Genomic DNA, 23,365 nt, shown 5'->3' with positions numbered 1-23,365 from the left:
CTTGCTGAAATTTGCTATAAGCATCTGTTTTTTTCGTATTTACTTCACTAAAAGAGAGGTGAGATAAAGATAAGTGTATACTTAAGAAAGTTATCAGCTGTGAAAGACAAACTGTGTACTGAAATATTTGCAAATTAGTTGTGGTGCTCCAACAAGTTAATACAGTGCTCCTGAGTAAAATACACTTTTATGGAACAGTTCCACTGGAATTCCACGCTAAAGAGGAAACACCCGCACAAATGCTGAGTATCTACTTTGCATCCAGAAACAAACCACATTACATACCTGCTACTTTCTGAAGGACTCCTTTCTGGTCAAACAAAAAGCCTAATCCCACATTGTATGCCATACCACCCAGAGCATATACTTACTACACTTTAATAACATTGCTGAGAATAATCTCCTACTGTTTGTTTTCCTTCCTTTCACAGCTCCATTATCCAGAAGTCTATTAGATCATAGCATGTGTTTTCCCTATCCGTTTCATCTCTTATCCCTTCCTCTTTCCTTACATTGTCCTGTCCATCTCCTCTGACATCAATGTCTGTTTTTGACCATGTCAGCCCAGCTGTCCACTTCACCAGCTCCTATTCCTTATTCCACCCTTCAACTCCACCACTCCAATTTCAAAGGAGTAACATACTTTTTAAAGACTGATCGCTACAGAACACACAATATCGTACCAAGATTTACAAGCAAGAAGTATTCACGGTGGTTATGAGCTAACAACAGAGCAGAATCTGAAAGACAAAGCACACAAGGTATGAAAGTTACCCTCAGCAGTTTGTGGTGTATCCCAGATTCCAGAGGCAAGCAGCATGAAGCAGAACAACCTCTTCCATAGTTTAAAGGTTAACACAGGAAAAAACATCCCTTAATAATGAGGGATGTTGGAAGGATTTAGCTTTAAAGAATGCATGGAAAAATACCAACTTTAAGCTTGAAATCAAATTTGCAATTTAATTTTTTGTGCAAATTAAGATTTTTAGGAAAATATGATCTAGCTTGTTTGACCTGTAAATAACTTCAGTTTTCAAAGTTTAAATAGTTAGAAATCAAGAAGTAATTCTCTGGTTCTTGTTTCACTGTCTCCACAGACACATATTCTGTGATCTGAAATGTCAAAACATTGACTTTATACCCTAGTATTCACCCCGCTTCCTGCAGGGTAGCCAAGTCTGTCCTGAGGGGAAGTGTGTCATTAATATCAACATCCTACGGTCTCACTCTCAACAGACCACTGATTGATTTGCAGTTCCATACAGCAGAGCCTAACTAGGTTATATTTAGTCAGATGTTAAAAACGCTGCTTTTCCAGACATTCTGGGATTTCACAGCAGAAATTAGTTCTGTTCCTTTAATAAACAGCATTTTCTTTTCACTCCTTGCTTCCATCTGGTCATTTAATAACAGGAATAGAGTTCCTGTTTCTTTTCATGTTCAAATTAGCACACACAGCAGCTTAAAGCTGACTTCATTTTATTTTTCAGAATATTGCCTACTGTGTCCCGCTGGTATCTCTAGACAGACTAAACAAGGTGGAGCCAAATCAAAACTCAGCTCTGCCTGTTAAGTTCCCTACTGCAGGGCTCCCCTAACCTGGAAGCAGCAGTTTATGGCATCCTTCCTGCTTTAAATCAGCTTCCCAAGCAAACCAGGACAAGACCACAGAAGCTGGAGGCTGCAAGCAAGGGAAGGCAACACTGAACTCTATTGCTCTGTAGTACATAGTGGTTGATTGGAAATCTTGCCTCAGGCTCAAGCATAAAGCCATTCAAGGCAAGGCTCTGCAAATTCATGGAGAAGTCCACCATTAACTCCAATCCTACACAGCTGAAATCTCAAGCTCATGAAATCCCTGAACTGCTGTTTCCCACCTTCTGACATGGCCTGCCAGAGGAAGCATCACACCTGTTGCCAGTACTTCTTCCTAGAGCACCTGCAAGTTAAAATGCCTGATGTAAGTTCCCAGATGACCAAACTATGTTCCACATAAGAGGAATTAGAATTTCCACTGTTTTATCAGTCTAATTCCTTTTTAAACTCAACTAGATGAAAGTTAACTTGTACAGGAAATCTGTGTTCAGGAAGCTGTTTTTCTTGGGTGCACACAGCTCTGTGAGAGATGCTCACTTCTGCTTACTTTAGGATATTTAAGCAACATGCTTGTTCTAGACACCAGAGTAGCCTCACAGGTTTCATCACATATCTAAAATTTTGTTTTTAATCCTCATACAAGCCACTAAAGTGTTCCGTTTCCTGTGTAACCATTAAGGCATACATAGGCTGTCAACAGCAGAGTCAAGCTTGCTTCACTTGCTAATCACATCAGATCTCAGTTTCACTGTGTCTTTGAAGGTGCAAAAGGTGCCACTCTGTGGCAGATGTCACATCTATAACACCAAGTTCCTTCTGCAAGAATGCATGAAATTCTTAAATTTAAGTGAAAGATGGAGAGGCTTAAAAAAAGCAAGAGCATGTAAAGAGTTAATGACTGCACTGTCTACTTAATCAGGATATTTCATAAAGAACCTCATCTTCCAGTATTAAATACCTTAGTTATTCTTCCTGCAGCCATCAGGATCATATCTGAAGCATTACATCACTGCACTTAAAATCAAATTAAAGTACTCTTTATTATTTGGTGTCTTGTTGCAATATGTATATATTTACTTGAGCTCTTTACAACTAGCTATTTTTCTAGCAAGCTTTAGTCATGAACCACACTCATTTAAATGGTGAAACGTCTTCCAGTAAGTCCAACAAGTGAAGCTGTTTCTTTCACAAAATCCAGTTCCTTCTATATTTGTACAAGGTACTTTCCAAAGGAGAAAAAGTGACCTAAAACAGGGGTATATTTGCTGACTTCAAAAATATTTGTACCTATCATTTACATCTGATTTCACTTGGAAATACAAGAAAGAGATAAAACTTTTAAAGTAAACTGATGAAACCACAAGCCAACCAGGACTGAAAAACATATAAAACCAGATTTGCTATCACCAACTAAGGACATAAGTTTTAAATACCACAGCTGATTTTGGCCATAAGAACTGATTGTTCTTTCAGATCTAGTGTAAAACAAAAACAGCAGATTCACCAAGGTCCTATCAGTGACAAAGTCTGCACTGACTAACAAGATTGACAAAAATCTTTTCCTTAAGAAGCTCTCAAGAGAATTAACGATTAAGAAGAATCAGTTTGACACAGATTACAAAGAAATAGGAGGGGGGAAAACTCCAGCACTTACGGCCCATATTCTTCAATTTTTTTTCCCTGGAAAACAGCTGTTTACCAGGAATAAGAATGATGAAATGCAGAATAACAATACTGACCTAATACCGTGTGCTAACAAAACGACCTCAGTAAACTGAGCCTAAGGTCACTTTGATCAACCCGTCAACATAAGTTTCGATAAGTAAGTGAAAGGACAACAGGCAGAACAATACCGAAGACACACACAGAAATATACACACTACCAAGAATTCAACGTCGAGCTGTTAAGGAAGGATATTCAGGGCTTTCCAGCGGCGGAACTGACTGTAAGGAGCTCACCGAGCACAACGTGAAGTGATGCTGTTCGGGGACAATACGAACAACAGGTTCGGAAAGTCCCACCTTACGGGCCGAACAGCCGCAGCCCGACATCTGGCCGCGGCTTACAGAATACAACTCTGCTGACCAGACAGCTCTGTTTTTTCAGCTCTTTTCCACGCCGTTCACCCTCGGGGCAGCCCAGGCAGGCTGAGCCCCGCAGTGCCCGGCGGCAGCCCTAGTCCCGGCCCCACTCCCCCCAGCCCCGCACAGCGCTCCCCGCGCCCCGAGCCCCCGGCCAGGGTGCCCGGGGCTGCCCCGCCCGGCCCGCCCGGCCCCGCACCTCCGGGCTGATGTAGGACACGAAGGACGGCTTGGCCGCCCTGGCCCCGCCGCCCAACATGGCCCCGGCCCGCGGCGGCGGCGGCGGCGGCGGCGCTTTCCAGCGCTCGTCCCGAGCGGGGAGGCAGCGGAAGGAGCGATCCCGCAGCAGCGCGGCGACGCCGAGCCGCATCACGGAGCCGGCACCGCCCATGCCCGCCCCCGGCCACAGCCCCGAGCCCGGCCCCGCTCGGCGCCGGCCATTTCTGGGGCACCGCCTCCCGCCGCGCCCGCCCTCACGGGGCACGGCCCGCGGCCCTCAGCGCGGGGGGGGTGCCTCGGCTGCTCGGTGTGCCCGGGGAGTGCCCGCACCGCTCTGCACTCGGCCTGCGGTTGGAACCAACAGGGGTCTCCCGCCGGCTTCTGTAATTTCGGGGTAACCACGTACCTTTGTGTGTGGCCGCAGGCACCTCCCGCTCCTGGCCTGTTCCTTGATCCAGCCGCCACTTCCACGGAGTCATAAAATCGCAGAGTGGTTCGGGCTGTAGAGGACCTTAAAGCTCATCTTAAAGCCAACCCCCTGCCGTGGGCACGGACACCTTCTAGGTTGCTCAGAGCCCCACCCAGCCTGGCCTTGTGCACTGCCAGGGATGCGGCATCCACAGCTTCTCGGGGCAGCCTGTGCTCACCCCCTCACAGTAAAGACTTTCTTCCTAATATCGCATCTGAACTTCTTTTAACTCATCTATTGCATTGTTTCTTACTCGACTGCCAAACGCCTGTGTTGTATCTGTGCACACTTAGAAGGCAACTCAGCACTAAGGAAAATCTAGTGCAAGAAAAATGACATAAAATATGCTTTTCATTAAATAATCCTCTAAACCCTCTAAAATGTGACTGCTGATACACCCCGAGAAGTCCTCTGCCTAATGCCTGCTCAATGTGTTACAGCCACAGCCTCCCTGGAATGTCGTCTTTGGACACTGTAAAATCACAGCTGTAAATATAGACCAGGTTTAACCGGTATGTAGGTTACTTTTAAAAGCCTCATTTTTATATGAATACAGAACAATGCAAATATTGTTAACGGCCTGTGGCAATGCAGCTAGACTACCCAGCAATTCAAATGGTAACCCAGGTGACAATTTGTGCAGAGAAGACTTTATGGAAATACTTTTACAAAAATAAAACATACTTTACAAACTTCAGTAGACTATAGGACATGAATATCAACAGCTCCTTCAAATACTAGTGATATGCACTTTTCATATAATTTCCCCCTCTTATTGTTTTAATACTTCTCTTTATTTACCTTGTTCCAAAACCAGACCTAGGAAAACTACAGAAGGAAGAAAAAGGATTACATGGAGTTATAAAATAGCATTTATAACAGTTAAATGGAGTGACTGCTTCAATTCAGAAATAAAGCAATTTCCCTGTTTTCAGAGTCAAGGAATGAGAAGTCACCCCAAAACAGAAGTCTTTTGGATTTAATCACCTTTTCTCTGGGAAAAAAACCCAAAACAACTCAGAGATTAGCTTTCCTTAGTAGTTTTATAACAAAGGCTATTCTGGTATGGGAACCCACGCTGAAGAGCTCTCATGTTTCACTCCACAGCTGCTTCCACATCATTCCTTACATCCCATCTGACCTCAGCTGCATAGGTCAAAAGTACACCCCATGGGATTAAACTGGTGCAAATCCAGGGTCAGGGGAAATGTGGGACACCACCTCTGTGCTCCCTAGAGTATTAAAGTACTTTAAGAAAGAGAACAACATATTAAAAAAAAAAAAAATCGTTCAAAGTACCTGGATTTAGAATGGGAATAATGTGAATACCTCAGCACGCCATGAGGTTTACAGCACACTAAGGCAAAAATCAGCTACTTACTGACATAGCATTTTTCAAAGAGGAAGGGATGTTTTGACATCAGGCCAGAGTCTTAACTCCGATGGGAAGTGCTAAAGCAGCCTTAATTCCCACACAGCACATGGGAATTCATTTTTCATCTTGTCATTCAACAAAGCCCTACATAAAAATAATCCGAATGTAACTGCTATTCTCCATCAGCAAAACACCCACATGGTGATGAACAGGGAGTAGTTCATCCTGGGGTTCACTCTCCAGGATGCAAAATGTGTGGAACTGGACCCATTGCAGAAGAGATTTGGAGCTTTTTTGCTAGAATTTGAGGGCTGGATTTGTATTCCCCCTTAGTCAGTGTGTTCATCTTTTCTGGAATGGAAGAAATTATGCTATCAAAAGCAAGTTAACTTACTCCACAGAAGAACATTACCATCTGAAAGGGCCAGCTGCAATCCTGACTCTGTGCCCAACAGATTACCAAGTGCCATGTTCTTCCCTTTCCCCAGGAAGAACGATGTATTCTCACTTTCTCTTCTAAAATCTGGAGCTCTCTGTGGGGAGTACTAGCAAAAGTCAACTTCAGCATTGCCACCTCATCTCTGCAGATTCCTGTCTGCAGGAGGGAAACTCAAAGAGCAGTTCTGCTCTTCCTAGAAACAAAGATTACTTTGTTTAAAAAATTCACATGTTATTAATTTGAACAGTTCTTCAGGCTGAATTCTCAGCTGTGCCCAGGCTTGGTGGCACAACAGCTGATGGAAGGGAGACACAAAGGGACTGTTTGCAGCCTCTCTATCAGTTTTCTTTCAATGATCCTCTTAACTGCAACTTGTATCTCATATTTTCCTTTGTGGCAGTCCTCCTTGTCAGCATTTCCTTGGCTATGGGAAGTAAGTATCCTGGATAAGGGATTATCCTAGGCAGTATCTGGAGCACAGTTGGTGAAGATCAGTGAACACAGCTCTTTGTATCACATTTCAGCTTTTCTGAGCCTGGGCCTTTGTAAATCTCAATGCCTTGGGGAGTGCAAAGGGTGCTTCGATACTCAGTGGGTGCAGGCCACTGTGTTGTGGGTGCTTTGGTATAGGTTGGACAGATGTAATGAGTTCTTAAAGCCATTCATGAGTGTTGAGCAAACTAACTAACACTATATCTATTTTTTACTTCCCATTTCCTCCTTCTGAAGAAAATAGAGGGTGTCTTTGTCATGCTGCAGACCTGCAAAGTCACAGGTGTGCATGACTCCCAGAGTAGTAAATCAGAGGCAGGAATCTGCAGCTGTGCTCCCCTTTGAACATTCATCATGGCTGGATCCAGGTCTGGACACTACTTTTAGTACATGCAACTCCAGTGGTGACACAGGAAAAGAATTTGAAGTAGCAGCTCAAAAGAGGATTTCAAACAATTACCATTTTTCAAGGTTCCATGATCTTTCTATTCAGAAAATATACCTGGGTGTACAGTTTGATTTTTCTTATTTTCACATTGTCTGGGCCTTACCAGAATTGCACTTAGGTGTGCAAACCTGGGTATTTCTGTTGTATCCATTCAGTTACTCTGACATTTCACAGAGTATTGCAGGTGCTCGTGTGTAACTCAGAGGGAAGGAGCTGTCCCAAAAGTGTTGGATTTACCCTGAGTATACAGAGATCTCCCATGCATGCTGGGTCTGATACTCCCTATTAATACTGTTCAATTAAGTAACTGAGTTTAGGACTTTAGTATTTCAAACACTTTAAGAGAACACATTAAAGTGGATGAAATCAGTATCCGAGAAATATAGAAGATTTAAGATGAAGCTGGAAGTCAGATTACTGGGAACTATCAGGGAAAAAATCAGAAATGAGGAATATACTGAGATGTCCTCTGGGAAAAGGTCACCAAATCAGTCTGTAGACAGCCAGCACCTACCTCTAAGGCTAAGAGAATTTTCTGTGAAAAATCATGAATGTTAGCTTTCTGTAAATTAAGACAATTCTAAAAAAATAAAACAACAAAAACAAAAGCCATAAAAGGACTCGACTCTAAGATACTACTTCTAATATACTACTTCTAAGACTATATTCACACTGACATTTTCATTCTCCAGTATTTTCAGTGTCCTTCAGGAATCAGTTTCCAAACTTGGTTTAGATTGCAGTATGTCACCTTTGAGGTGAGCTAATTTTTGAAGTGTATGGTCAGAGATTCTGTCTCATGTAAACATTTTATGGTTCATCTTTGTTGCAGTGGCTTTTCTCCACTGATTGTGTTACCTTTAAGCAAGGCAGACACCCTGGTTCAAGGAACAGCATGGTGGCCAATGCCCAGGCCACTCAGTCCTTTTGCAAACACAGGCATCAATGTGATGGATGGCAAAATGGCGTTTATTGCTGAAGAATTTGACATTTTATAATCTAGGTTCACTGTGTTACTCCCATGTGCTTTCATCACAGCTAGGTGCTATTGGCTAATTGCAGGGGCATTACCATACACTGTGGAGGAGGGGGGTTACTATCTTTCCATTACATTCCGATATCTTCTGAGCGCCAGGCCTTACTTCTACATATTCCCCCCTCTTTATGCACAACTAATTTGGTAGAATATAAAGTGTATTAGTCTTAAAAAGTTCTAACATTATTTTCTGTATATCTATCTCTAAATGTTTTGTCTAACTTATCTATATTATAAAAAGTTTTAAAAGTAGATATTATAAACTTGAGTAAAATATAGGGTACACTATACTTAACTAAAAGGCTAAAAACTTATAAAATAGATACTGCAGTTTTTCATTAATAAGCATAAGGCACATGCGGTGACCAAGTGTATTTTTAGAGCATCTGTTGCCTTTCTATAAACAGAATGTTAACCCTTTCTAGTCGGCTCTTAACAAAGGACACAAGCTTATTTAAAATATACGGTTTTTCAATTATCTGCAGGTCTTCATTAATTGTCATTTGTAGCTGAGACAGTCTCTGTTGTTGGGTCACGATGGCAGAGACACTTGTGGCAGCACCAGTTGCTCCCAGGCCAAGCAGCATTGTTATGGTCACACCTGTCACCAGTTCTCTTTTCTGAAGTTGGGCGAGTCTTTCCGCTTGCAGGCTCAACTTTTCATCCAGGTGGTACAGGACCATGGGAACAATCACAACTTGCACACAAAAATCGTTAGAAACACTGAAGTTATAAAATTATAGGCATAGGGTAATCATTGTCCCATCTGTGCTTATCAGCTGCTGCAGGCTGGAGCCTTGCAGTTTAGGATTTATTGGTGAGTGAACTCTCTGTCTCCCCTCTGTCACCTGCACTGGGAATGCTAGCGCAGCTGAAGGGACCCAGCTGGCATATGCAGCTTTTATCTGTCCCCAGTCTGTGAGAGCAGTATCTTCTCTCAGTTCTTTTTTAATGTAGAGGGGGGTATTCTTGTTTATCTTTGTTGCTTCCTGCTCGAAGGACTCAGTCTCCGACCGTTTGCCCTTGCTAGTATCTCGGTCGGAGTCGGAACTCGACTGGCTAACTACTTCCGGTTTCCCGTGCCTTTTTGTTGGGCTCTGGCCCCGCCTACCATCCCTGTGGGCGGGCTGTTCCCTCCCTCCTGGCTCTCCCCGCCCTTCAGTCCACCCTCCACTCTGCCTTTCACCCCACCTTTCACTCCGTCCTTCACTCCAGTCTCTGTTCCTCCCTCTGCTCCACCCTCCTCTCTCTTCTCCCTCCTTCACATTCCTTTCCCTCTCACCTTGACTACTTCCCACGCATCCTATCTCCTTCACTTCAGTTTCTCTTTCTTCTTCACATTCCTTTTCTCTCCCATCCCCCACTATGTTCATCTCTCAGTGCCAGTGTTTGTTCTTTGTTCTCACTAAGGATATTCCTTTCCTGCTCTATGTCTTTTTGCTCAGCGCCATTTTTAGGCACCTGAGGGGATATTTCCCCCCGGGCTTTTTGTGCAGCACCCCTGGCCTCTTCTGTTAACTTTCTCCAAAAATCTTCTGATCCCTGCTCTTCCTTTGAGAGCAGATCAGGGTTTGGGGATTGAGGGGACGTTTCACCCTCTTGTGTCCCCTTTGGCTCAGCCGAGCCACTCTTGTCTGGGGGCTTTGAAGTCTGAGTGGCCGCCCCTACCCCCAGTTTCGGGGTGGCCAACAGACAGTTTCTTCTTTCCAGGTCTCTTGCTCTTGTCTAGCTTTTTTCAAAGCCTTGACGACCTTACCCATGACTTAAGATGTTTCACACTACCCGAATCTATGGTTTCATTAGCGAGAGCTCTGGTACATTTCTCCCACACCTCAGGGTGGAGAATGTCCACTGGTTGCTCTATAACCCCAATATGCAAAAGCCTTGCGATAGTAAGTGTAAAATCCTTAGATTTGCAATCTATTCCCCACTGTTTATGTAATTCAGATACAACCTTTATCAATGATTCCATCTTCCTTCTGGTCACAGGGACGTCTCCCTCGCCAGGACTAGTCCAGCTGTCCTGACTGCTGCTCCCGTTTTCCAGGTAATCCTTCGCTTTCTGGGTTTGAATCCCGAATCTTCCCGGGTTTCGGCACCAAATGTTACCTTTAAGCAAGGCAGACACCCTGGTTCAAGGAACAGCATGGTGGCCAATGCCCAGGCCACTCGGTCCTTTTGCAAACACAGGCATCAATGTGATGGATGGCAGAAATGGCGTTTATTGCTGGAGAATTTGACATTTTATAATCTAGGTTCACTGTGTTACTCCCATGTGCTTTCATCACAGCTAGGTGCTATTGGCTAATTGCAGGGGCATTACCATACACTGTGGAGGAGGGGGGTTACTATCTTTCCGTTACATTCCGATATCTTCCAAGCACCGGGCCTTATTTCTACATGATTGTATAGTGTGTTTCAATTTTTTAAGCAGTTTTCGAACCTAATCTCTCTGGTAAAAGGAAAGCAGATCTACTTTAGCTTTCCTCAGCTGGAATAGCTGGCTGATTCCTGTTCCATCCAATGTCGCAGTCCTGAGACACTCTATGTGTCCAGCTCCTCCCCAAAGGTGGTTGAAGAGATGCAATTTTTTTTCTTGACTAAAGCCACCTGGGATGTCCCACATGGCCACACATCATGACTCAGATGGCAAACAGCAGTTCCTTCAGGGGTAGCAATACACACCACTGCCATTTTTTGTCCATCCCTTAATTACTGTTTTTGTTCTGCCAGGGCCTTCCAGAGCTAGCCTTCCTAACTCCTCTAACCAGGAAGGTTCATCTGCCATTTGGGACATACAGTTCCAAAACATGCACATAAGAAGAGTGCAAGACTAAATTAACAACTACGCCATGAAGAGCAGGACAGAAGCATTAACTGCTGAGAACACACCCTGGACCAGAGTGTTTACTTTGGTCACAGAGATGCAGCTGGGAATTACATGTCTTAAACTTGAGGATGGAAAAAAAAATATTGCTGTGAGAGTTGTGAAAACTCAGGGAAACTGACATTGAATGGCAAAATCACCTTCTCATAATAGCTACAAGTGGGAGAAGAGGAAGTGAGTAACTTTTTAATGACTCTCCTCACCCAGAAAAAACAGGAATACAAGGGCTAGGGAAGTTCCCCACCTTTTCTTAGCTCTTTTGAAGCAAACACAATTACTTGTTTGTGGGCACACACAGACTTCTTTGTCATGGGGTGAACTTCTTTATTTTATTCTCCAAAATACTGTGAACAGAAATGACTTCAGACTGGGTATTCCTTATCCTTAACAGGAACACACAAAGGGTAATCCAAACCCCATCTGTATTGGGAAAAAGCCTACACCATGGCTAGATGTGAGGCACAGTTAAGTCAGGGCTCTCCTCTGACATTGTTTCTTCTAAACCTGCAGTCCAAAGAGAGGTCCTAAGATCATGAGCTTGCAAATAACAAGGTGGGTAAATTTAAGTGTGGCCCTTCTGATATCAAAGGTTGTGAACTGACTCTTTTGTCTTGGAATGACTCTCACAAAAGAAAAAAAAGAAACAACATTCAGCTCCCAGTTTGATGACAGCCCCTAAGTTGGGTGGTGGAAAAAATCTGCCAAGGTGTCCTTGGGCAGCCCTGATTCTTTCTTCCTAAGTCACTTCTCCAAATGCAAAGTGGATGAAAACCCCTTGGGAAAGATGTCCAGCCATCTGTCACTAGCTAGGAATCTGCTCCATCTAGTTAAATAGTTGCTCCTGTGCAGGACTCTTCCTGCTGGGCATGAGGAGGAGCAAACCAAAGCTAGTGAGAACCATCCAGTGTCCGAATTACAGGGTGCAGGATGGGTCAGCTCCAGCATATCCATGGACTCCTTATGAGGCCTAGACAGTAACCTCTTCTCTTTGGGAAGGACACATACTTGAAGATTATGCTGGCTGTGTTGTGGCTCTTCTGTTCTTTCCTTTAGCAGTGAAAATTGTAGCTAGTGCATAACTACAGTGAAAGAAATATGCTTGTTTTACTTTGCCTGCCAGGGCCTCGCCTTACTCTTGGCTTTGATTTCCTAAAGCAAAATGCTTGTGTCAGTAATCATGGATGTCAGGTAATGAAAGAAGCCATACAGCTCATGCTGTAATTTCCACCTCCCATACAACTGCTGCAACTAAAAAATCTAGCCCAGGTAAACTGAGAAACAGACACAAACCTACTCTTTCAGGAAGTCTACATACTCTTTAGCAGAAACTCATGGCAAAACACAAACATGATTCTAGAGTCTTGCTTTAGCTTCCCTTTACTGTCCCTGACTTCAAAAAGGCTGTTATCTAAGTGAGGCATGCGTTTATTTGGCTAAGACAGATGAGTCTTTGTAGCAGCAAACTTCATAGAAGCAGCAAATCTTGTAAAAGAAGTTTCATAAATCCATGTGTTCTTCCCTGTTAGCAAATGTTTCTGCTTTACTAGAATATTTTTCTCTGCAATTGCTGTGGTTTTCATCTTCAGGCCCTTGGAAAGTGTTTGACCAAACTTTCTAGACTTAAAATGCATTAGTGTGAGAATTAAAATATTCATGCTGACATATGTATGGCAATCTGGCATGCCTGAATGTCAAGACAGGTATTTGGAAACTTTTTTTCTTGAGGGTTCCAGAAGTCACCTGCACTTCCAGAACTCCAGGTTTTTCTAAGAAAATAAGTTATTTTAAATCTATTTTTTTCCTGATGTGTGGGTGAAATTTGTATACGGACTTTTCCTCAGGGATAATAGGTAAACCAGCAGAGGACTGGTGGAATTTTATTGCATGGACTTTGTCCCAAACCGTTGGGTTTCAGATCTGTGTTCTCTGAACTCATCACTGCTTCTTGGGAAGCACTTCAGCCCTGGCTACTCCTGTAACTGGAGCTCTGAACTCATCCCACAGCATGTAAATGGACTCATCTTATGCCTTTGGGTATGCTGGAGAACTTGCTGGGGACATTAGCTAAAGCATCCAGAATCCTGATTTATGATCTACCACTGTCGTATCAGGAATGCTTATCCTGAATCTATTGCCCTGAAATCACCCCTGGCAGCAGCTGCAAGAAATTTCTTAAGAAATGGGTACAAGAAAGCAAAACCACACACTACCCTCTCACACAAGATTTTTATCTGAAATGCCCCTCTCCTCCTGCTGTCAATGATTTGCCAGATACAGTCTTTGACACACATTTTATCTACTCTTCCTTTATAACCTCGCTCTCAGCTTGCCTTCCTCAGTGGGAATCCTTACCTTGCAGAATTCCTATGCAGTCCTCAGTGACTCAGAATTGAAACTCTCTTCTTCCTTCTGCTGTGCCTACTCTGATTTGTGTAATTTCTTCACACCCCTAAAGTATTTACTTCTAATTTATTCACAAGATAGTCCTGGCTCTGTTTCTAGCCACTGCTGTCTTATAATTCATTAGATTTTATTTGGGGTTTTGCTGCCATGATAACTTTGGTACATAGTTAAAAAATTATTTTGAAATTGTTTTAAAATGCATTCTTTGGCAATAGATAGGAACGCCGTAATAGCTGAAACATCACAGTTTTCTCTTGGTGCTTGTTACGGGAAGGTGAGAATGAACTCTGGTTTTCCAGGGGGAGCTGCTGCTGAGGGCACAGCGCTCTCTGCTGCTGGAAGCGCACAGGGACACTTCAAACACAGCCCTGTGGATTTGCTGCATAAAACTGCACTTTTCTTTTTGGCTGTGGAGCATTCATTTAGGTTTCCACGTGTCTGGGGAAGTGTCCTCAGACACTGTAACACTCTCCATTCACATGCAAGGGAACAAGGCACGTACTCCAGATGTATTTCTGTCTGTGAAGCAGAAGAGATGCATGAAAAGTCAGTGACAATTCTGTAGTTTTCCTTCACCTTTCCCACAGCACACTTGCTGTACATGACATGTAAAGTATTTTAACACCTCAGTTCCACTGACCTAAAACATTTTGGTCTTAAAGTCCTCAGTGACCTGGGAACTTCTTTTTTCTGTGTTTTTGTGGAGTGTTGCAGTTGCTCCTTGAGTGGCCAATTGTGCACTGTCTCCTTTCTGCTGAAACAGAGCCGTTCTCTTTGATTTCCCACATTGTTTCTGGAGTTGACTGTTGATAAGTATTGATGTAATTTTTTTTCCTTTTTATTTTACCTTTGATTTATAGCTCTCTAATGGCCTTCCCCATCTTATTTCTTGAGTTGGAGCCATTTAATTAGTTCTGTTCTTTCACTTACCATTTCTCTTGGGGTTTTTTTGTGTTTGCTTTTTTCCCAGGCCCGCCCCCGCGCCCCGCCCCCCCCCCCCTCCGATTTTCTAATGGAGTGAAATTTACCAAATTCAAATGTGGGATTCTGCACCTGGGATGGGGTAATGGTAGGCACAGGTACAAAGTGGGAGAGGAGTGGCTGGACAGCTGCAGAGGGAGGTGGGACTGGCTGGTGCTGGGCTCAGTGTGGCTCAGCAGTGCCCAGGCAGCCCCAAGGACAACAAACCCCATCCCAAAGCACCGAGCACAAGCACAAACCCCATCCCAGAGCACCGAGCACAAACCCCATCCCAGAGCACCGAGCACAAACCCCATCCCAGAGCACCGAGCACGGCACAGCCGGCCCAGAGAGGGGATGGTCCCGCTGGGCTCAGCCTTGGGGCAGCTTCAACCTGGGCCCTGCAGGTGGACGAGAAGGGGAAGGTCTTTGAAAGTGTCCCGAGGAGGAAAACAAAGCTGGTGGGAGGGCTGGAAGGAACTTCCTGTGAGCAGCAGCTGAGGAATTTGGGCTTGTCCAGTTGGGAGAAAGGGAGGCTGGCTGAAGGGTGACCCCAGTGCTCTCTGCAGCTTCCTGAAGAGGGGAAGGGCACCGCCAGCTGCTGAGCTCTCCTCCCTGTAATCCAGGGACAGGACATGAGGGAGTGGCTCACGGCTGCACCAGGAGAGTTTTTGACTGGCCCTCAAGAGGCATTTCTATAAAGAGACGGTGGTCAAGCACTGGAACAGCTTCCTAGAAAAGCCCCAGTCTGTCACTGCTCCAAGGCACAAGTGCCCTTAGCAACGTGCTGGAACTTGGCCAGCCCTGAAGTGGGCAGACAGGTGACTGGACAATAACTGTAGGTCGGTCCCTTCCAACTGGAAGAGTCTGTTCTGTTGTATTTTATTTGCTTTCCACTTACAAATAAAATAAATTATTGAAGTTATTGGTAGAAACTGAGATAGCATTTAATAATCACAGAAGCTTTTCTTGTGACAAGCATGCTCTACTGCTGCTACCACAATGATTATTCCACTTTCCTGATATTGCAGTTTCACATGACTATAACTGGCAACATCCTGGATCACTCTGGCTCCAGTTCTTAAATGTAGCATGCTTTTCTCTCAGGAAAATATGAAGTAGTTACCTAAGCAGTGACATTCTTGACATCTTAAACCATACTGAGGTATCCATGTGGGACTGGCACCTGTGGGCCTGCACCTCTGAGAAACCCATCCCCTTTTGGAGAAGCACATACCCCAGGAGCATGTAAAACATGACAGTAAACTCCTGTATTCAGGCACCGCCATCTCTCTCATATTGTTCAATAACTTGTATAACCAGAAAATTACTGGCAAACTTAAATGTGTGCCAGAAGTGGAGTCTGTGCTGTCTTACATAGTCTGATCATATATGCATAGTACTGATACAAACACAATACAGCATGCAGAAAAGGAAAGAGGTTACATAAGGAGCAAGGTTTGTGATTCTTGTGTGAATCAAGAGGCCTTTTGTCTCAGTTTTAATGTTAAAGTAACATTTTTACTGTGGAAAGCCATTTATTTTCTCTTGGTCAGCTACTCCATTCTGCAGTCTTAAATTTTTAAGCACAGGAAACTTAAAAAATCCACAAAGTTTTCTTGATCCTATTCTATGTTTATTGTGATTCAGGGTATCAACCTCAAACAGGACTGATGCAGAATATACGTGAAAGTACTTAAGCTAATGGCTGAGCCTCTGCAAGCTGGTAGGCTTAGAACTACCCTGCAATAAATACTGGTGGCCATGGCTTTCTAGAACAGGCTAAGAAAACAGAAGATGTATCTAAATGATGACCCTTACTAACACAGGTATATAAGAACCATGATATGTGGGAAGGTGTGCATTGTGCAGAGTCAAGATCCCCAGCAAGAGCTGCCAGTCCCTGAAAAACAGTAACTTTTGCCCTTGGTAGCAATTGGACACTTGTCGAGTATTATTAGGGCAGCGTTTCTTAAAATACAAATTGTAAACAATCAAAGTTCAATAAACAACGGCAAGCTTCTCTCAGACTTCCATAATGCAAGTGAAAAAAGTGGAACAAAATGTAAGAATACACATTTACAGATATTTACAGAATGAAGTCTGATTTTTATTTGGATATAAATCAAAACTGCTGTAGTAAGTCTATAGATAAAACCCCTTGGATTTTTCTTTTCCTTCCCCAAAAAGACCAGCTAATTGTTTCATTTTGGAAGTCTGAGAAATATCAAAACGAAGGATAAAAAGATCTTCTGAGAAGACCTATAAAAGAATCTCGCAGAAGAAAATTAATTTGCTAGCCTTTTTTGCTAGAAGGCTCTTTGGCTTACAGCTTAAAAATTAAAAAAAAAAAAAATTGAAGGAAAAAAGATGTTTTTGTTGATTCTATCACTATACTTTGTAAAATTGAACTATACATGGAAGAAACCATTGCTAACTGTGTCTACTCTCCACCGTTACTCAAATTCACCGTTATGCTATTCAAATCTGCTTAGTTGGTCCAAACAAGTCTTAATTGCTTAATAAAGAAATGAATTCGGCATTGTGTGATTACTTAACAGACTAATTATCAGCAGATATTCAACCAGCAACAAGAATGTTAAACATGCATACGAATTGTTGCAGGAATATTTAAAGTTGATTCCAACTGTTAGTAGTTTTCTAGGCAGAACAATTTTAAGTACTAAAAGGTCTAAAAATAGAAGCTTCAAATGAACCCATCATATTCAATAGTTCTGTAAGTTTAAGTGTTCATCTAGAATTTCATAAAAGGGCAAGAAGTCAATGGACTATGTCTAATAGACTTTAACTTCTAGCAGTGCCTTTAAGCACACCATCCATGTGAAACCACACTGCTCACAGACAGGATGCATTTATGAACTAGGAAGACAAGTCAAAGTAAGAGAAAGCTTTAAAACAGAACAGCTCACATGTTCATAAACTGTTCCTCTTAGGTGAGCATGGCTCTGTGTACATTTCCCTTTTGTGAATGAGGACTACAGTGTTTGTGATTGTGGGATTTAACAAACAGCACTGCTGAATAAAAAATGAATAAAAAAAGTGCTTATTAGTAAACTGCTAGCATTACCAAAACACAGGATATTAAAATACTTATTTAGTCAGTTTTACCTTCCTACGTGCACAGTGTAGTATTTAAGTCAAAGCTAGCTCTATACGTTTGAAAATCTTGATTTTACATTCTTAGATTTGTTAACAAGAGTCAGAAGTTATCCATTAAAATGGACAGGAACACCAGAAACAAACTGCAAATTCACCTTTCACGACACAGCACAAAAATCATGGTCACAGCTTCATATTTAATGTGGAATCACTTTAAGTATACAATATTTCAAAAGATCCAGAAACTGGTTAGGAGCTAAAAGCCAGTAGAACAAAAATACAGAAAATCTAAAATACATCTTTGACCTTTTTAATCCTATGTTTTAGGGTCACATTCCTGAATAGACAAGTTTGCCTTATGAGTAAAGAAACTTTGGTATGGAGTTGAACTAGCCACATGAATAGCACCTGTAGCATTCAAAATAAATAGTAATGGCTAACTAGACACGATGGCAGCAAGATATCCCCTAGAACAAGCATATGCTTGGAGCTATGCATGAAGGCTGGACAACGAAATGAGAGTAATTTTTTTAAAGTAACTTCAAAGCATTTCTGCTTTTTGTATTTCTAATTATTTAGAAAGCTTTCCTACAATGAGAAAGCTTTACTTTCGTATGCTAACCCCTTATAATCACTCCCTTGAAAATTGCACTCTGATGCTCACAGAACACTATCATTAAGCGTTTTTCTTTTAAAAACTTTAGATTCCCTCTATTTTTCTAAAATATTGTATTTTTATTCCATAGGCCCACACTGGTTAGCAGTAGATGCTGGGAACAGAAACATCCCCCCTGCTCCAACAGTTGCTTATTAAAAAGGTCAAAGACAAATTCGACCTTGAAATGGAACAGAAGTTGGGCTTTTCTTAGTAAATGGTATCAGAAATAACAAATTATCTTTGTCACATGTGATACTCTCCTACAGCCATCGATAAAGTAGCTACCGGAATGTAAGTCTATGTTAATCTGTATTTTATGGGTTTGCAATGAAGCATAATCCACATTTAACAGAGTAAGTGAAACTTCTGCTTCCAGTGTGTAATGGATTTTAGTAGTTTAATAAATTTTAACTTTTATTTGTGTATTCCACTGTAGTGCTGTGACAACAAATCACACCTGTGTACCAGAGCATACATCAACAGTATGATGTAACTTTACTTACACCACTGCTATATTTAGATTTTTGAAAGAGACATAAGCATACACTATGGCCACAGCAAATAATTTTCTGTTTTTTTTCTTTGATAACCATCACTTTTTGAGTAATACTTCACTTTTAAAACTTGAATTATTGAAAAAAGTCACAGAAAGTTTATACAGGAACAGATATAAGGAATAACCTCACAGGCACTGATATGACAAACATTTATTTCAAGGGCTGAGAGGCATTACTACCATATTGACAAAGCTGACTGAAAAGAATGACTAACTTTGTCTAAATGGAAAATGCCCACCTTTGCTTGTTGAGAAAAGAAATTCAGAAAGTTATTTTTTGGCCTTGCTATGTCACGAAGTCAATCATACAAAGACCTATGCATTTAACCTAAGGTAATAGTTTTAAAAGCCCTTCTATAAAAAAAAAAAAACAACAAACCATCATGCAAATCTTTGATCAATTATGCAGCGGCTTTAAAACTGTTGCAAGACCATACTGTATATATTAGCTTTTATACTGCTAATGCACAACTAACAGCAAACTCGATTAGATTAACACAAATTTATCTTAATTACATTGTTATATCACACTAAGGAGACAAATGCCACAAGATTGGCAAAAACATTTAATTCTGAGCAGTCAAATGGCAGGACAATTATGTGTTGTAACCCCTTCACATTTAGAAAAAAACATGATCCTGCAGTCTCACTTTACAAAAAAAGAAAAAAAACCTTCTGTAAAATAGTAATTGGGAGGGGAACAGTTCTACCACCTAACACAAAGTAACTCATACAACTAGTGTCAAAGGCAAACAAAAATACTTCTAAATAAAAGGTCAAAATACACATAGCAACAGAAGCACAAATGCTGCATTAAATACAGACAAGATAGGAAGACAATGCACTTGTTAATAAAAAAAGACAAAAAAAAATGAAGTAAAGATACTAAAATTAGCAACACATTTAAAGAAAATGCTATGAGGGAAAACTGTTTTTTCCTATAACAAGTTTCCATTTGCAGTCTTTCCATCCATAATTTGTCTGGTACAGTACATCCAATTAAAATATTCAGACTCTCACAGAAGAACTAGGTTGTTCTCTTTCAAATCTAATTCAGAAGCTGGTTTTGGATGTTTTAAACAGACATTATTATGAATGAAGTAAAAGCAAGGCAACAAATGGACTTTTCATTACCATCAATATTAGCAGTGATAACAAACATTTTTAAAAGTTATCATAATCTTTTTTGTCCTTCTTTCCCTCTGCTTCAAACCCATCAACCCCATCACTGTCCCTTCTCCTTTTACGATTATTATGGATGTTGAAGCGTTGATTCATCTGTGGTAACGGATCCATTCCTAGAACTTTGTGTATCTGACGGAATGCAAGGAGCCTCAGCGCAAACTAGAAAAACGGTAAGGAAAAGTTACTCGTGTTACAAACAAATGTCCACTTTGAGTACTTTGTAAAACAAGTAGGGAAGAACATCAGGGATTTGTGGTATTACCCGTAGCTCTAATTATCCCAACTTTCTTTCTCCCAACAAAGTCAACACAATAAAATGTCTATGTCACATTTGCTGCTTCTATAAGTGCAGCAACTTAGCTTAATGTGCATGTGCTTGGGCTTCTGGGCTTGCACTGAAGCAGCCAAGGCTTGTCACATGTCATGTTAGGTGACACATTATCAGGAACCATTAACAAAAGGATCAAATGAAGAGGCAGAGGCAGTAACCTCTTAAACTGCAAGCACAAATGGTCATTACTGTCATATAAACCTTACAGATGTACTCAGAAAATTTCCAATCTAGTAACATAGTGCTGTAGAATAAGCCTGTTTACAGATCTAGATCTATATATATAGATGACAATGCTACAAATTTTTTTGGAAAATAGATTTATTTCAATAATGAACACTGTGAACCTCCTATGCTGTGGTATGTTCAATGCCTAGCTTAAGATTGGTAAGATATGATTACATTCTGAGAAAACAAAATTCACATCCAATATAAAGCTCCATTAAAAAAAACCAGAACCTAAACAAAACCATCCCTCAAATTTAGTTATTTCACACCTACATTCCCTTACCTGTGCACTTGAAGTAATATCCTCTCGTTGCTGATCTGTCATTACAGCAAGTGTATCAAAAGGATCCTTTTCACAAGGGTCCAAAAGGCCAGGACCACCTACAATAATCAGGCTAATTAATAGCACATCTTTACCTAATTACAAGCAAGATTACAGATTAGTTAAGTGTAAGTATACATAAAAGGCAACTTGCCTTTAAGGATGATTCCTGAAGATATACACTCAAAAACTCTCCTCAGTGCATCCCCAGGACTCTGTGGTCCAGTCGCGCTGCTAATTGCTTTTTCCACAAGCAACTCCATAGCCTAGATCAACAACGGAAGGATTCAGCCAAATTGGAAGATGGACTAAGAATAAAGCTTCTACTGCTCCTCAGTAGACAATTTTGATTCTTGAATTTTGAAGAACATTACACACTGTAGAACACTCAATTAAAATAGAAAGAAACCCCAGTTATGTTATAAAGGTGGTGCCAGATTAACAGTGAGCACTGATACTGGCAGCTGGTCACTAGTGGTGTCCTCCAGGGCTCAGTGTTGGGCCCAGTCCTGTTTATTCGTGATCTGGATGAGGGAATCGAGAACAGCCTCAGGCAGTTCACAGGTGGCACCAAGCTGGGTGGGAGTGCTGATCCTCTGGAAGGCAGGAAGGCTCTGCAGAGGGATCTGCACAGCCTGGATCCATGGGCTGAGGCCAGTTGTGTGAGGCTCAGCCAGGCCAGGTGCTGGGTCCTGCCCTTGGGTCACAAGAGCTCCCTGCAGCTCCAGGCTGGGACAGGGTGGCTGGAAAGCTGCCCAGTGGGAAAGGCCCTGGGGGTGCTGGTCAACAGTGGCTGAACATGAGCCAGCGTGTGCCCAGGTGGCCAAGAAGGCCAAAGACATCCTGAATGTATCAGCAATGATGTGGCCAGCAGGACCAGAGCAGTGATTGTCCTGTGCTGGGCACTGGTGAGGGCCACATCTTGAGGTGGTGAGGGCCATCTTGAATCCTGTGTTCAGTTTTGGTCTCCTCACAAGAAAGAGACTGAGGTGGTGAAGCATGTCCAGAGAAGGGGAACAGAGGTGGGGAAGGATATAGAGCACAAAGAACTGCTGAGGGTGCTGGGGGTGTTTAACCTGGAGAAAAGGAGGCTCGGGGGTGACCTTACTGTTCTGTATAACTACCTGAGAGGAGGGTGTAGACAGGTAGGGGTTCGTCTCTTCTCCCATGTAATTGGTGATGGGACAAGAGGAAATGGCCTTAAGTTGCATCAGGCAAGGTTTAGAATAGATATTGGGAAAAAAAATTTGACTGAAAGGGTTGTAAAGCTTGGAACAGAGTGCCCAGGAAGTTGACAGAGTTACTATCCCTGGAAGTGTTCACAAAACATGTGGATATTGCAACTAAGGACATGGTTTAGTGGTGCTAGGTTAACAATTGGACTTTATGATCTTCAAGCTCTTTTCCAACCTGAACAATTCAGTGATTCTGTGATGGGCTTCTTCCCATCACAAGTTGTTCAATAATTTTGTGGAAGTTTATACAATCCATATACAGGCAGACAACTTGTCCAGCCATTTTTGAGAGTATGAAACACTCTGGGACACTTGATTCTGTCAGCCACATGAATACAATACACAGTATACCTAATGAAACAGGATGCTATCGAGAAATAGAAATAGTTTTTTATACAAGAGTACAGAAACTTATAAAATCAAAAATTTAATGTTCTTAAAATGCTTAATATCCTCACTAGTCCTTCAGTAGCAAGACTGAAGGTCACAGCAATTTTTCTCCTGGTTATCAACCAACACTAACTCAGATGTTAAACAAGTGTAAAAAAACTCTGTGATAATATATTTTCTGAAATGTATACATTATTTGATGTTAGTTAAAATGGCTTAAATAATTAGCTGTGTTTTAAGTACTGGTGGTTTTTTTCTGTGAATATTTTTTAATTCACTTTTATTATACACTATTTTTTTACAGAAGAACCTATAAAAGTATTTGTAAAAAAAGGACTAAATTCTCTTAGATCGCTTTCCCAGAATTAGATAAGTATTTCACTGCTACCTCTTTAAAGGTTTAAGGCTTTTAAACTGCAAGTTTATTATCAAACAATGGTTTTTGGTGGGTTTTTTGGAGGCACTTGTTATTTGGTCGTTGTCCTCCTCACCACATCTACAGTTGTTCAAAAGCTATCTTTTGTTCTTCCTTTCAAGGTATAAATATTTATTCTGATGTATGCAAGTAACTACAGGCAGTACTCATCACTAAGGGTGCCCATTCCTTTCTATTTTAGCTCCATTTAAGTGACAGATTTCAATTATTGAATTGAATTGCTCAATTAGTTCCATCCTCCCGCTGTATCAGTCAGGATTTGGCAACAGTGATTTAGATATTTTCAAGTGCAGCAGTAGAGAAGAAAAAAGCAGATCTTGGATTTGCATTTATAAAAACCTAGTTCTTTTGGATCCTCATATAATACACTGAGGTCTATAACACACTCCTAGGAAAATGTGAATTATGATGTCCTGGTGTTTAGGTGGACAAAAGGCTGGATTTCAAATTTTAATAATGTGTAGGAACCCGACAAAATTCTTCTAATTTAGTTTTCAC

The 23,365-nt window shown here is 41.7% G+C and overlaps 2 protein-coding genes across 3 annotated transcripts in view; both read right to left on the bottom strand.

Annotated features, from left to right (window-relative positions):
* The window catches only part of MTMR12 (myotubularin related protein 12), a 33,110-nt gene extending 29,073 nt beyond the window's left edge, over window positions 1–4,037 (bottom strand). The window contains exon 1 of the mRNA XM_058826798.1: window positions 3,878–4,037. Coding sequence (XP_058682781.1) covers window positions 3,878–3,937 — 60 coding nt within the window. The 5' untranslated portion in view covers window positions 3,938–4,037. The remainder of the gene's footprint in view (window positions 1–3,877) is intronic.
* Window positions 4,038–17,703: 13,666 nt separating this feature from the next.
* The window catches only part of ZFR (zinc finger RNA binding protein), a 46,785-nt gene continuing 41,123 nt past the window's right edge, over window positions 17,704–23,365 (bottom strand). For both annotated transcript variants that reach the window (XM_058825802.1, XM_058825803.1), the window contains exons 18-20: window positions 20,961–21,072; window positions 20,768–20,865; window positions 17,704–20,084 (exon numbers count right to left, since the gene is read on the bottom strand). In XM_058825802.1, coding sequence (XP_058681785.1) covers window positions 19,905–20,084; window positions 20,768–20,865; window positions 20,961–21,072 — 390 coding nt within the window. In that variant the 3' untranslated portion in view covers window positions 17,704–19,904. The remainder of the gene's footprint in view (window positions 20,085–20,767; window positions 20,866–20,960; window positions 21,073–23,365) is intronic.

The sequence above is a fragment of the Poecile atricapillus genome, chromosome Z (assembly GCF_030490865.1).
Source record: "Poecile atricapillus isolate bPoeAtr1 chromosome Z, bPoeAtr1.hap1, whole genome shotgun sequence".
Classification (NCBI taxonomy): Eukaryota; Metazoa; Chordata; class Aves; order Passeriformes; family Paridae; genus Poecile; species Poecile atricapillus.
The sequence above is the reverse complement of the archived record's forward strand: the minus strand, read 5'-3'. Positions and strand labels throughout refer to the sequence as shown.